The sequence below is a fragment of the Myxocyprinus asiaticus genome, chromosome 24 (genome assembly GCF_019703515.2).
Source record: "Myxocyprinus asiaticus isolate MX2 ecotype Aquarium Trade chromosome 24, UBuf_Myxa_2, whole genome shotgun sequence".
NCBI lineage: Eukaryota > Metazoa > Chordata > Actinopteri > Cypriniformes > Catostomidae > Myxocyprinus > Myxocyprinus asiaticus.
In genome coordinates this window covers 2,276,725-2,290,033 of record NC_059367.1, presented here as the reverse complement: position 1 = coordinate 2,290,033, position 13,309 = coordinate 2,276,725, and the positions used below count along the sequence as shown (strand labels likewise).

Here is a 13,309-nt window from a genome sequence, read left to right as displayed (position 1 = left end):
CATGATACTACTGATAATGAGTTAATTTCTCTGGGGGTGATCTTCCATGGATCCGTTGCTTGGTTTTCATCCGTTCTTTTACTGGTTTGACTTTTTGTCTAACAGGTGTGGATAATTTTATTGCTTTCCAAGTATTTTAAAAGATCATTGTAGCATTTTGATTTAGTTGATGTAGTTTGTTTTTAGTCTTTTTGGCTGTGTGATTATTGAAATCAAACATTGAAAACAATGTTTTCTAGCTTGTGAAGCAATATCAGTTGATGCCCACTCTATAAGAGTTGTTTCACTAACCCAGTCACTGGCATCTCAAAGCCATACCAGGTATTTATCGTGAATGTGGTCATTAGAGATCAAAGCCTTTGTCTTGCGTATACATACACACAACCCTCTGCACACACTCACTGTATATATTTTGTGGAATTTTTTACATTCTTCTTCTCTCTACAGTATGTACAGTCTACTTAAGATGCATTTTCTCGCCGACAGCTTGGTTTGTAAAATGGAATGACCACCTACATTTATGTACTTCAATCAAAGTCTTTCTAGCAAGTCAGTCCACTGGTAGGTCCCGGGAAGCTATTTATAGTCAGGAAAGTGCAGCTTCTATCTACTTGAATGGGGAAAGTCCGAAATCTCCAAACCGGTTGTTTAAGATTACAGTCAATGTACATATTTCAATATTCAATTGGTATCATAAACTGTGCTGCTTTACCTCAGATTACGCTAAAAAACTCAATTTTACCGTCTTGTATAGGGCAATTCCAGCGTTACGGATGTGTCATCTCTTCGTTAAGGACGTGATGGATGTAAAAAGCGGCACTTACATCATGAGGGGAAACCATCCAAAAACGCATCTGCAGACTTCGACCTCTGAGATTATATTACGTTATAATACCCATCAAGGCTGCATGATGAATTGGAATAAAATTGAAATCACCATTTTTCCATGGTATAGTTGACATTTTCGTGGAATTGCCCTATAGCTAATGCGCTTGCACGTTCTCGAGTCGATTGTTAGGCGATGTCTGTATCTAAAAGGTGATTGGCTCTTTTACCTGTAAGGCGGGACTTCCTTTCTACATCCATTGACTGTTCCAATTTCTCCCATTAATTTTAATAGTAGTGGACCGTCTCTCTCCATCCACAACATTCCGTACAACTCTGTATATACGGGTACTTACTGAACACGTATCATAATGCAATAACAGTGTAAAATGCTTTTTGTTACTGTATTTGAAAAGCCAAACCACATTTGTCGGAACTGTCGCACACTTAGTAGTGGATGTGCTCACGACAGATTAGCGCTAATGTGCTAACCGTTTACATGTACACCAATATGCTGATAACTGGCAAGAATCAGCTTATTAAAAAAATCAGACAAAGCTAGAAAACTTTGGAATTAATCGTGTTACTCTCTGCTTCTGACGTCAAACCATGAGGAGGCATGCGCATAACACTTGCGCACACTAGATAAGCTGGTAAGAATGCCGATAAAGGCGTTACTTGCAGTTGGGTTAATGGGCAAAAATCTATCTGTGTCAACTGGTTTATTCTTAATCCGTTTATGACCTTACACCGATAAAGGAAAGGCGTTTAATGCGCTTACATAACTACAAACATTGTTGGCGTATTTAGCATAATCGTCGCAAGAACTTATGTAAGTGCGTGCTATGGCGCAGGTTTAAAAGCGGTCTGTGTCATGTCACAAGCCCCCCCCGCCAACTTCCTGTCTGCTCCTGACTGTAAATATACAGTCAAATTGCAAAAGATCATAACCATTAAAATATAGCGACTCGTTGTAAAGACAACATATGAGCACATGGACTAGCTCACCATTGAGGTCACTGTTAATTTTGCCAATGAGCTCATTGAAGAACTCACTAATGTGATCTGTGAGGGTAAAGATCGAGTAGGAGCTTAATAAGATGTTTTCTTTTATTAGCGTGTAACCCACCATCTTGTACCGCCGATTAGGGATTCTGGGATTAGGGTTTGAAAAGAAAGGGATTCCAGCCCGGCCAAGACCAACGATAGACATCACTAGCGGTTTAAATGAGGTTTAAAAAGAGTGTACACGACCAATGAAACTGAGCAGACTTAAGTGTTCTATGATATCTGCAATGGTATTTGAACTTTTAAATAGACTAAGGAAAGGGCCATCCCAGGGTGGCATCTTGTGGGGGGCGGCACGAGGCACCCACACAGACCACCCCCCTCCCCAACAACTTTGGGGGTGTGTCGAAGTGGGTTTCGCCAAAGGCACCATACAATACCCCCCTCCCAGAACAACAACTTTGGGCATGTGTTGAAGCAGGTTTCACCCAAGGCACCATACAATTAACCCCCCCCCCCCCGCCAACAACAACTTTGGGGGTGTGTTGAAGCGGGTTTCGCCCAAGGCACCATAAAATACACCTACCCCCCCCCCCCCCCCACACAACAACAACTTTGGGGGCATGTTGAAGTGTGTTGAAACGGGTTTCGCCCAAGGCACCATAAAATACCACCACCCCCCCGCACCCCACAACAACAACTTTGGGGGTGTGTTGAAGCGGGTTTCACCCAAGGCACCATAAAATAACCCCCCCCCACAACAACAACTTTGGGGGGGGTGTTGAAGCGGGTTTCACCCAAGGCACCATAAAATCCCTCCCCCCCAACAACAACTTTGGGGCCGTGTTGAAGCGGGTTTCACCCAGGGCACCATACAACTAGAACAGCTACTGCCCTCCAAGGTGAAATGATCTAAATGAAAACGTACACAAAATAAAACATTATATTTTATTTTTGTTTACATATTACCTATCACATTCAGCAGACAAAAATCGTTGGCTTTAACAGGAGTACAAAGTTTGAACAATGAATCAAAACACGCTTGCAAATTCACACCTGATTCGGCCTGGCATATCATAGAAAGCTACCATAATACATCTCTACAAAAGATACGAATAGCGTGTAGGATGCTGGGACTGAGAACTAGCCAATAAAATCTGGTGAAATGCCATGGTACAAAGCAATGAGAATCAGTCTATGTCTAAGCCTCAAAGAAAGGGTAAACATTAAGGCAGGTCAATAGTCACACTTTCTGATAAACTACACACTTAAGACTCCATTACTGTGCATACATTGGCTTTATTAACCAAAAACTTGATGAAAAATCACATGGATATCAAGAATCATGATAGAAGTGTCAGATGAAAGTGGAATAACCAATACATTTGCTTCTTATCAGTTCCATTCTACAAGGTGAGCTTAAACCAGAGGAATGTGGTTTCTAAACTAGTCATTTGATTAAGGAGTGCTTTACTAACATTGCTTTGGTGGACAACGGTAACTGAAATGGTGTACATCGTTGATACACTTTCCTCACTGGTAACATTTATAATATTTTGACCCTGCATAAAGAGGCATCCAGATCTTGTACAAACCAGTTTGGCTATATGTTATGTTGGTGTCCAGACGTGTGGCGAGCAAATAATGGATGACCTGAAATGTTAAGAGCCAAACACCATCTATCTCCTTTAATATTTTCTCTGTCCAACACATTCGCATATATATGTGAACACACACAAACATACATTTATTAGAGGGAAAATCAAATGAGCACTGACAGTGTTCAAGTTTAAGGTGTTTCAGGTATAAATCATTGCAGATTGGCCACGCCCTCAAGAGATGACATCACACTAAGTCTATTTGAGGTTTTTGAGTTGCCTGTTGGTGGAGCTGATCTTGCCGTCCATCGTGTCGACCTTATTGAGCAAAGTGTCCAGAGAAACATCCTGATCATCGATCTCCGACTGCAGCCCCAGACCCAGATTCTTCAGCCGACCCAGACCCAACGACATTTCATCTGGAGAGAGAACATTGCGCACACAAAGACACAGTAAGAACCTTAATCAAGGTTTAAAAAAACAACAACAAAAAACAGTTAGATCTTCGCATTTAAATTCATATATTCACGTTTGGTCTTCCACAGGATATAAACTCTCGCTAGCATTAAAATTGCATTCAAACTGAAAAAATATCAAAGGGCGTCCAAATGACCAAAACTGAACAAGTGCTTTAAAATTTTCAGACAAAGCAGAAGTGTTCCGTTTTGATAATTTATTAAAAAAAATTGCACTGTACATTTTATTGCAATCAGTAAAAACATCAAACTCATCAAATAGCCATGTGTCATATGTTGTTGGAAAGTTCTCGAAGAGTAGAATACAACCAGCCTATTTGTTTTACTCACAGACAATAATATAGCGAGTATTAGCTATGTATATGTCTTTGACAATTATGTTGGTGTTGCTAATATGCCACGTTTTTGCTTATAACTTCACAATATATAAACGGAACATAAAATATTACATACCATTATTTAGAGGAGGTCATTATATTTCAAATGAGTCCACACACAAGGTAATCGGATGCAAAGATCATTAGATAATCCACATGAAGCACAATGTTACATATGGCCACCAGGAGATGGCGCCAAATACATGACAGAGACTCAATGATGACTCAAATGACACAGAATGAAACTCATTCTGTGAAATCTCATTACTAAAATCATGTCTGCATGCTATGCAAACCTTTAGTCATTGTTGTGTTTGCATGTGTAATTAGTTCTTATGTACAATTATTATGTTTTATTTGTTTGGAGAGGCTTTTGGACACGTGGAGACCTTTGTGGACACTATGATTAATTATTTTTGTAGTGCTATAACTTCTGATTGCTTTGTCGTATCAACACAACATTTTTATCAGATACAGTTGACATGATTGGGAACAAAACAACAGCAGTTTTTCGTAGCCACCTTATTTACAACCAGAAATTTATAATGTTAAATAAGAAAAGGGAAAAAAAAGCAAATTTTTGGCTAAATTTTTTGTGTGATTTTTCAGCAGTTTCTTAGGCTGAGAGTCTCAGAATGTATCCGTCTATATCATTAAAAAGTGTGCAAAGATTTCTTTACACTGATACCATAAACATTTGACCCTTCTTGTTTTGTTTTTTAGTTATAAGCTTCTATTTTTGGGAATGCCACTGAAACAGGTAATCTTTAAAAATACCTTCAGTGCTTAAAGGGTTAAAAACTGTGTTTCGCACCAAGATTTTTGTCCAGTTGTTGATGAGCGACCCGTAGCTGTTTGTTCTTGGGATATCCATTCTGATTGGATAGGTCATCATCCAGTGAAGCAGAGGCTCCGAATCCTGTTCAAATACACATCTGTGATTCAGATGAACTGACAGATGCTTCTGTTTAACTTCCTCATGTTCAGATGTGGTGTCTGTATACAGGTAAACTCAGAAGTATGTGTATATTCATGTGTTTTGTGCTTACCAGATGTTTCCAGTTTCCTGAGGTTGGGGTGACTGGCCTGATATTTGTCTTCTTGTTGTTTGCTCACCGCAAGCGCATTCTGCAAGCTAATTTAATAAAAAATAAAAAATAATTAGAAAATACTTTTGTTGTTAAATCATTCTTTGACAAATCAGATTAGAAGACATTTTAGCATATGCATTACTTCCTGTCAATCTTCGTATTTATTTGGTAAGTAGCCATGCACTAAAGCAGGATAATGTGGAGTCAGCTGGTCATTATGACCATTTAACTGTAAATTATTTGACCGATAGTGGATTTTACCGACAAAAGGCAGAATAATTAGATAATCGTTTTTCAAATAGATTTATAGAATGTAAAAAAAAAAATCTTAGTCTTTCCTTATGACGGGCACAGACATAAAGAGTCCAAAATTAATAAAATGCCAGATGCAGTTTTTTGTGCAACCAAAATCTAAATACTAACCAGAAACAAATTAACATTTGGTGCATAACACGGGACTTTAAATACAAACAAGCCCAAAACACACCAGGGACTCTTATATTGAAAATTTAGAAGGATTTCATGTATATATATTTCACCAGATGAGGTTTTATAAGGAATACAGTTCATTACTATTCACAACAGTGACATGCACAGACCTTAGCAGGGACAGGGGCAGAAGGATAAAAAAGGGCACTGATTTTTATTTATTTATTTTTTGCATGAGTAGTAATTATAAATACTTAACTACTTTATTTGCTTTTGAAGTATTTAACCATTTTCTTGTATATGCAGTATATACCGTACAAATTTAATTTTTCCTTTATCACAAATAAAAGCCTATTCTGTTATATTTCTCACAAAAGCACCATGGTATTACACTTGTTTGTTTATTTATTTATTATGGTCTGTGATAACCCCATGTTTTTGACATGTGTCATAGTAAAACCATGGTATTTTTTAAAGTACCTTGGAGTACCATGACAGCATCATGAAATATGAACATGATCAATCATTCAGTATCATGGCATCACCGTGGTAATGTGGTACACGGTGCGAAGGCGTGATGAGAAAGTGTGAGCGCGAGGCGATCGACCGTGTTCTGCAAATGCTACCGGGTCCTTGAATAACATATAACATGCGAGTAAGGGCAGCCGGTTGAGTTTCCGGTGCCCCCTAGGGTATGATGGTGCCCCCCTAGGGAGTTGGTGCCCTACGCAGACTGCGTAATATGCGTATAGGGAGCGGCGGTACTGTGGAAGCCTAATGGTATTTTTCTGAAAGTGATTAATGGCTTATTAGTTTCAACAAAACCAAACAAGCTTTGGCTGAACCAGACAGCTCCTTCAGTTTATGTCAATATTCTATAAAAGACAAATTTAATGTATATCACTGAAAGCAACGTGACCGCTCCCATTATAATTAATAAATCTGTCTACACTAAAGGTACGCGATGTCAGAAATGTGGTAGCAGTCGAGTGTTATTCTTTTGATGAACTTACAACACAATACATGGAGTGGACTTTTTATCTGACCTGTTACTCGTCTGAGGTAACGGCACTTTGATGTTCCGGGGCGAATTCAAAACTGCATTTTTGGCTTTCTTAAAGGGCAATGCTGCAGGAGGGATGCCACTCGAATGCTCGTTCAAAACAAAAGTGAGAAAATTAATCTTTTCTCAGAGGGCCCTTCCACAAGACTGTTAGCGAAGGTACATTCATACAGTAATGCCACGTTTCCTTCAGAGTGCCCACTTCAAGGGTTCTGCAGTTCAGAGTGAGTATAGGGCATAGGGAGGATCACTTGCGATTAGAATTAGTTAATGCAGTATGAACAAACATGAACGTAGGATAAACAGTTGTATTTTTATAAATTAGCATTACCCAAGATTAAAAAAAGAAATGCTGTAAAAATATACTGTTCATTGTTAGTTTATGATACGTAATGCGTTAACCAATGTTAACGAATGAAACCTTGTTGTAAAATGTAAACACAAATGTTGTTTTTTATTTGTTCAAGATGCATTTACTAATGTTAACAAGTACAAACTTATTGTAAAGTGTTAAGGCCCAGGCATACTTCGTTTTTGCACGTTCCGGATTGCCTCGCGTCCGGCCGATCATGTTGCCTTTCCGAGTATACTTTTCTGACCGTGAATGAATAGGAATACATTCAATGCATGCAAACTACAACTGCTCTGTGACACTCTTTAAGTACGGTCAATGGCCAGCGCATGTACAGACGACACGCACAGCCGAGGACCGCATGTGTAAGTCAAGAAAATCTAGGCAGCGCGCGGTCAAGCTGTGCTGATGACGCAATTTGTGTCACACATACTGTGCGCGGAGCGATCCGCAATGTGCAAACCCGAAGTATACTTTGGTCTTTAGGCTGCATGTGATAACACTTGATCAGAAGATGCTCGCTCAAAATAATACCATCAAAGTTAAAAAAAATCATTTGTCAAATTCACCACAACACAGCACTTTTGACATGAAGAAAATGTGCTATAAATGAAACCTAAATAGCCGATGCATATAGGCTTTATTTCGCAGAAACTATTCCAACATCTCCGTAGCATATATCAGCAGCGTGGACTGGAATCACACGGGTCTTGTGTCAGACGGCCCGCACCGGAGAACAAGCAGTCGCTTATTTGACACAGTTTCCGAAGTTCATGGAATGAAATATATTCAGAAGTTTTGTCTGAGGTCAACTAAATGAGGTCCCAATTTATTTTGTGCTGTAGTTGTGCTGTTTCAAAGGGCGCCATTATTTGCCGTCAACACTTTCTCATATGGGAGTTTCATTTGGTGTCGTCCAGAGCCCCGCCCCCAGCTTTACATGCCTCTTAACAACACATATACACGTATGTTTTCACATGTCAATCAGATGGCTGCTCGCCGGTTTTTTTCAAGTATAGGTCACTGCAGAACAATAACAGGTGTTTTCCAATCTGTGGGCGTTTTCAAACCGGAATGTGCGTTTTTAAACTATCCAATGACAGTAGGGAATCACAATGGTTTTGAAAATGGCCAATGATTGGGAAAAGCCCATTATTGTTCTGCAGAGATACAAGTCTTACAAGAGATAAAAGAAAACATGAGATTATTCAAATCAGATCATCCAACAATGATTGAAAATACGATAACTTAAGTCATTTTCTCCATGATTCTATTTGTCGTTCGTTTTGTTGTGCACTTTTAAAGTTTGTTTAGTTAATGAAAATATCTATTTTAGAAAATATTTTTTCACTGTTGGTTTTCGCTTTAGTAATCATTTTCATTTACGATAACAACCTTGGTTGGAGACACAATGTATGTGCTGATGACGCATTTTTCTTCACATGCCCTCGCTTCAATTTAGAACACTTGATTATCTAATCAAAATAATAAAATATGCATTGAAGTTAGGATATAAATATAGGTGAATATTTGATATATTCTGTTGAAAGAAGCCATTCTAACTGTAGAATCCTCCAGCGCCACCTATAGAGTAACTCAGAGGAATAATAAACAAAAAACAGTATCTGCAATAGATTTTATCTGATAACCGATAGTTCCAAAAAGCAACTATCAGCACCGATTAATCAGTAAAAGCGATATATATCAGTCTACATCTAAGAGCTAAATACATTGACTCAGTAGTTAATGTCACCTGCTGTTGGCCTCATAAGACACCGGCTGGTCGTTTTGTGGAGGTCTGGGTTCAGGTTTGCCTTTGAAGTAGTTGACCAGTCCTCCCCACACACTCTTAATGCTGTTTATGTGCTTCTGACTCGTCCTCATGTCCTGCTCCATGTTGTCAATCATTTTCTCCGTTCTCTTCAGAGCTTCACCCTGACGAATCAGTTCCTGAAGAGAGAAAAAAAATGTTACTTTTGATTACCTTTGTTTAGGGATTAACCAATATGAAAATATTAGGCCGATATGATATCGATTTAAAAAAAATATATATTATAGATATTATAGATATTTTGCAATTTAACTTATTTTGTCATCAGATCGCTGTTTTACGTAGGAATGCTTAAAAAATTTGCAAAGAGGTACAAAAGCTTTTACACTGTTCTAACAATAAATAATTTCCATTGAACATTAGATCTGTTGAACACATGACAGGCCAACATTTTAAAGAGCCACAGTGCTGAGTGACTCCAGACAGGTCTCCTAAGCAACCAAATTGGCCCGGTTGCTAGGGAGGGTAGAGTCACATGGGGTAACCTCCTCATGGTCACGATTAGTGGTTCTCGCTCTCAATGGGGCGTGTGGTAAGTTGTGTGTGGATCATGGAGAGTAGCATGAGCCTCCACATGCTGTGAGTCTCCGCGGTGTCATGCACAACGAGTCACGTGATAAGATGCACGGATTGACGGTCTCAGAAGCGGAGGCAACTGAGACTTGTCCTCCGCCACCTGGATTGAGGTGAGTAACCGCACCACCACGAGGACCTACTAAGTAGTGGGAATTGGGCATTCCAAAACTGGGGAGGAAAGGGGATAAAATATATATTAAATGTTCTTAGGAGTGTCAACCCTTCTACATAGTGTGGCAGTTATTACTTCTGGATTGTGCACTCAACTCTGGATTGAGTTCTTGCAAAGTGTGTTACAAATTAATTATAAATAAACCACTGGTTTTCCACATCTGCGTTTTCATGCTTATTACAATATGCCACTGGTTTTAATTTGGTTAATAACTGGCCGATAAATATCGGCAGCCAATACATCGGTTCACCCCTACCTTTGTTGTGTATTTCAGTTTGTTAGATACTGGAAAAATGTCAATTGTATTTTTGTTTGGTTGCTTTTATTTATTGTATTGCTTTTACTAATTTGTTTCTTTGTTCTGTGGACTGTTTACTTAATTGAAAAATTAAGCAAAGTTTGGCTACAAACTATTGCGTTCATGTAATTTGTTAACATTTAAATAAAGAAGTGTGTTAAACAGTCAAATTTTGCTGTGTTGGTGAAATTGGCATTGAGGATAGTGAAATGTCACTGAAATGTTCGTTTCTTGGTAGCCATAGGTACTGTTATTGAACACATCGTGAATGAAGTACGATAACTAACGTGGTTGCATGACTCTAGAATAAAACACAAGAGCCAAAGTGATAAATGTGAAGAGACAAAGAGGAAGGGTGTGTGCAGTCTAAACTCTCCTCTCACCTCTGCTGTCTCCGTTCCCACTTTCTCCGATTCATAGATGAGCCCGAGTGAGCGGTAGCTGCTGTCCACGGCAGACTGGGCGGTGTGCATCACTTCTCTCTGCAGCTGTCTCTGGCGTCTCTCCGCTGGGCTCAGCGCGCTCTCCTCCGGATCATCATCGAAGTTAAAGCCTCTTCTCGCTGCACCTGCCACATCCTCTTCATCATCATCAGCAAATGGGTTGTGGGATTTGGGGTAGGCAGACATCCTGCACATGAGTTATAGTGAGCTAAGTGCTAAAACATGCTAGTAACATGATAGCAACATGCTAAAACGCGCTAGCAACACCTAGCTGAGTATTAAAACATGCTAGCAACATTGTAGCAACATGCTAAAACATGCTAGCAACACCTAACGAAGGGTTAAAACATGTTATCAATGTCTAGCTAAGTGCTAAAACATGCTAGCAATGCATAGCTAAGTGCTAAAACATGCTAGCATCATGGTAGTGACATGCTAAAACATCTTAGCAACACCTAGTTAAGCGCTACAACATGTTATCAATGTCTAGCTAAGTGCTAAAACATGTTAGCAACGCCTAACGAAGGGTTAAAACATGCTATCAATGTCTAGCTAAGTGCTAAAACATGCTAGCAATGCATAGCTAAGTGCTAAAACATGCTAGCATCATGGTAGCGACATGCTAAAACATCTTAGCAACACCTAGTTAAGTGTTACAACATGTTATCAATGTCTAGCTAAGTGCTAAAACATGCTAGCAAAGCCTAGCTAAGTGCTAAAACATGCTAGTAACATGTTAGCAACATGCTAAAACACATTAGCAACACCCAGCTGAGTACTAAAACATGCTAGCAACATGGTAGCGACATGCTAAAACTTGCTAGCAACATGGTAGCGACACGCTAAAACATCTTCGCAATAGCTAAGTACGAAAACATGTTATCAATGTCTAGCTAAGTGCTAAAACATGCTAGCAATATGATAGAGACATGCTAAAACATCTTAGCAACACCTAGCTGAGTGCTACAACATGCTAACAATGCCTAGCTAAGTGCTAAAACATGTTATCAATGTCTAGCTGAGTGCTAAAACATGCTAGCAACACCTAGCTGAATGCTAAAACATACTAGCAATGCCTAGCTAAGCATTCTATCTATCAATAATCTTTTAGACTAGGCTTTTACTAGCCAACCTAAAGAGTAAAGACAGCATATAAACAAGCTGGTTAACTAGTATCAACAATGTTTACTTATATATTATACAATCAGTTTAATATTGTTGGTGGTACTGGTAGTTCATGGTAGAACTGTGGTGGTACCATGGTACAGTGATGATATTATATGGTAATACCATTGCACTTTGAAATAAAGCTATATGTGGCACTAAATGATCACCATATTCATGTACAATGTTATTTACATGAAGAATACTACGACATTACTATGGTATATTTTTCCACCACTGACAAATCATTAGCAGACCTCCAAACATTTCTAGATGTAAAAACAAAACACATATTAAATGTACAAATATTGGACAAGTTTATAATAGCTATAATATGTATACATGAAATATGCGGTTTAAAGCTCGTTCTCGATTTCAGCTAATCGAAACTCTTTCTGCATCTCGAAAACAAGCCTGCGAATAAAACCTACATGATCTTTAACAGTTCATTACGTTTCTTTTCGGTCTGTATGATGAAAAACATGAAATATGGAAGATTTTATCGATAAATGCACCTTTGATCGCAAGAGGGTGATGTGCTCTACTGTCAGCTGACTCTTCTGGATGAAACTGTTTCCTGTGTCGTCACCGTGATGTCATATAGACTCCTCCTCTTTTGTGTTTCTTCCCCCATTTTCACTTTTTTTCATATTCGTTGTTGATATCAATATTTATGACACTGAGTGGTGTGTTTTGAGGTTTTGATATTTGTAACTTATGAAAAACAATTAGATAAATAGATGAAATACACTCGCAAGCAGGTCCAAAAAACAAAAACAAAATCAAAAAAACATACTTTTTTTTTTTACATTTATATTATTTATTTTTTTATAAATAAATAATACTTTTGTAGGCACTGCTAGGAAATTTTTACAGAGATCTTTCGCTCTTTTAACTAGTAGAGAGCGTAACGGTCACCTAGCGTATTACGACAGTAAGTCACCGTTTGCGGATGCCCCTGAGACAATTAATCATTTATTTTGGGACTGTTATAAAGTACAAGTCTTTTTGGAGAGAGTTGGAAAATTATTTACAAAATAAGCCAATATTCTTGTTAATTTTGAAGAAACTGGTGTAACGTTAAAGTGTATTTCATTTGATAATAATACAAATTTATTGTTTAGGCTATATGAGATGTAATTATTATTATGGTTCGTTATTATATATACACAACGTTAAATGGACTGAAAAATGAAATTAAAAACGATATCTAAAAGTACAAATCTGAAAGCAATACGAACTATGCAATTGCTTACTATGTGCAATATTTTTCTATAATGTAATTTGTTCTGCTTGTTCTAAACGTGTTTATGTTAAAAACAATGTTTTTAAAATTGTTAAATGTACTCATGTTTTTACAATTTGAATTGTTCTTAATAATAATAATAATAATAATAATAATAATAATAATAATAATAATAATACAGCAACGAATAACAATAAACATAGGATTAAAATAAGGTGCCAAGTATTGAATAAAATAATTCTGCAATAAATTGCTCTCTCTCTTTTGCCGTTTTGCTCACTTTCTCTCTGTATTCACTAGACAGGGCAGTCAAAACTTTATTGTCGTTAATACATTCACTTTCTTTTCATTTATTAAAAT

General features: G+C 38.0%; 1 protein-coding gene across 1 annotated transcript; it reads right to left on the bottom strand.

The window, feature by feature from the left end:
• Positions 1–2,767: 2,767 nt before the first annotated feature.
• snap29 (synaptosome associated protein 29) lies at positions 2,768–12,287 on the bottom strand. Its single transcript, XM_051652709.1, has 6 exons — positions 12,219–12,287; positions 10,480–10,726; positions 8,973–9,169; positions 5,334–5,419; positions 5,099–5,203; positions 2,768–3,850 (listed from the first exon to the last, which is right to left on the bottom strand). Exons 2-6 carry the CDS (start codon positions 10,723–10,725, stop codon positions 3,690–3,692), a joined length of 795 nt encoding a protein of 264 aa, XP_051508669.1. The 5' UTR covers position 10,726; positions 12,219–12,287; the 3' UTR covers positions 2,768–3,689.
• Between the last annotated feature and the right edge of the window lie 1,022 nt (positions 12,288–13,309).

Bases quoted from the DNA above. Each gene is read 5' to 3' on its own strand.
- snap29 (XM_051652709.1), bottom strand. From the start codon at position 10,725: ATGTCTGCCTACCCCAAATCCCACAACCCATTTGCTGATGATGATGAA. The intron at 5,420-8,972 runs GTGACATTAACT...TTATTAAATTAG, and splicing joins TCTTATGAGGCCAACAGCAG to CTTGCAGAATGCGCTTGCGG. The intron at 5,204-5,333 runs GTAAGCACAAAA...GTATTTGAACAG, and splicing joins CAGGAAACTGGAAACATCTG to GATTCGGAGCCTCTGCTTCA.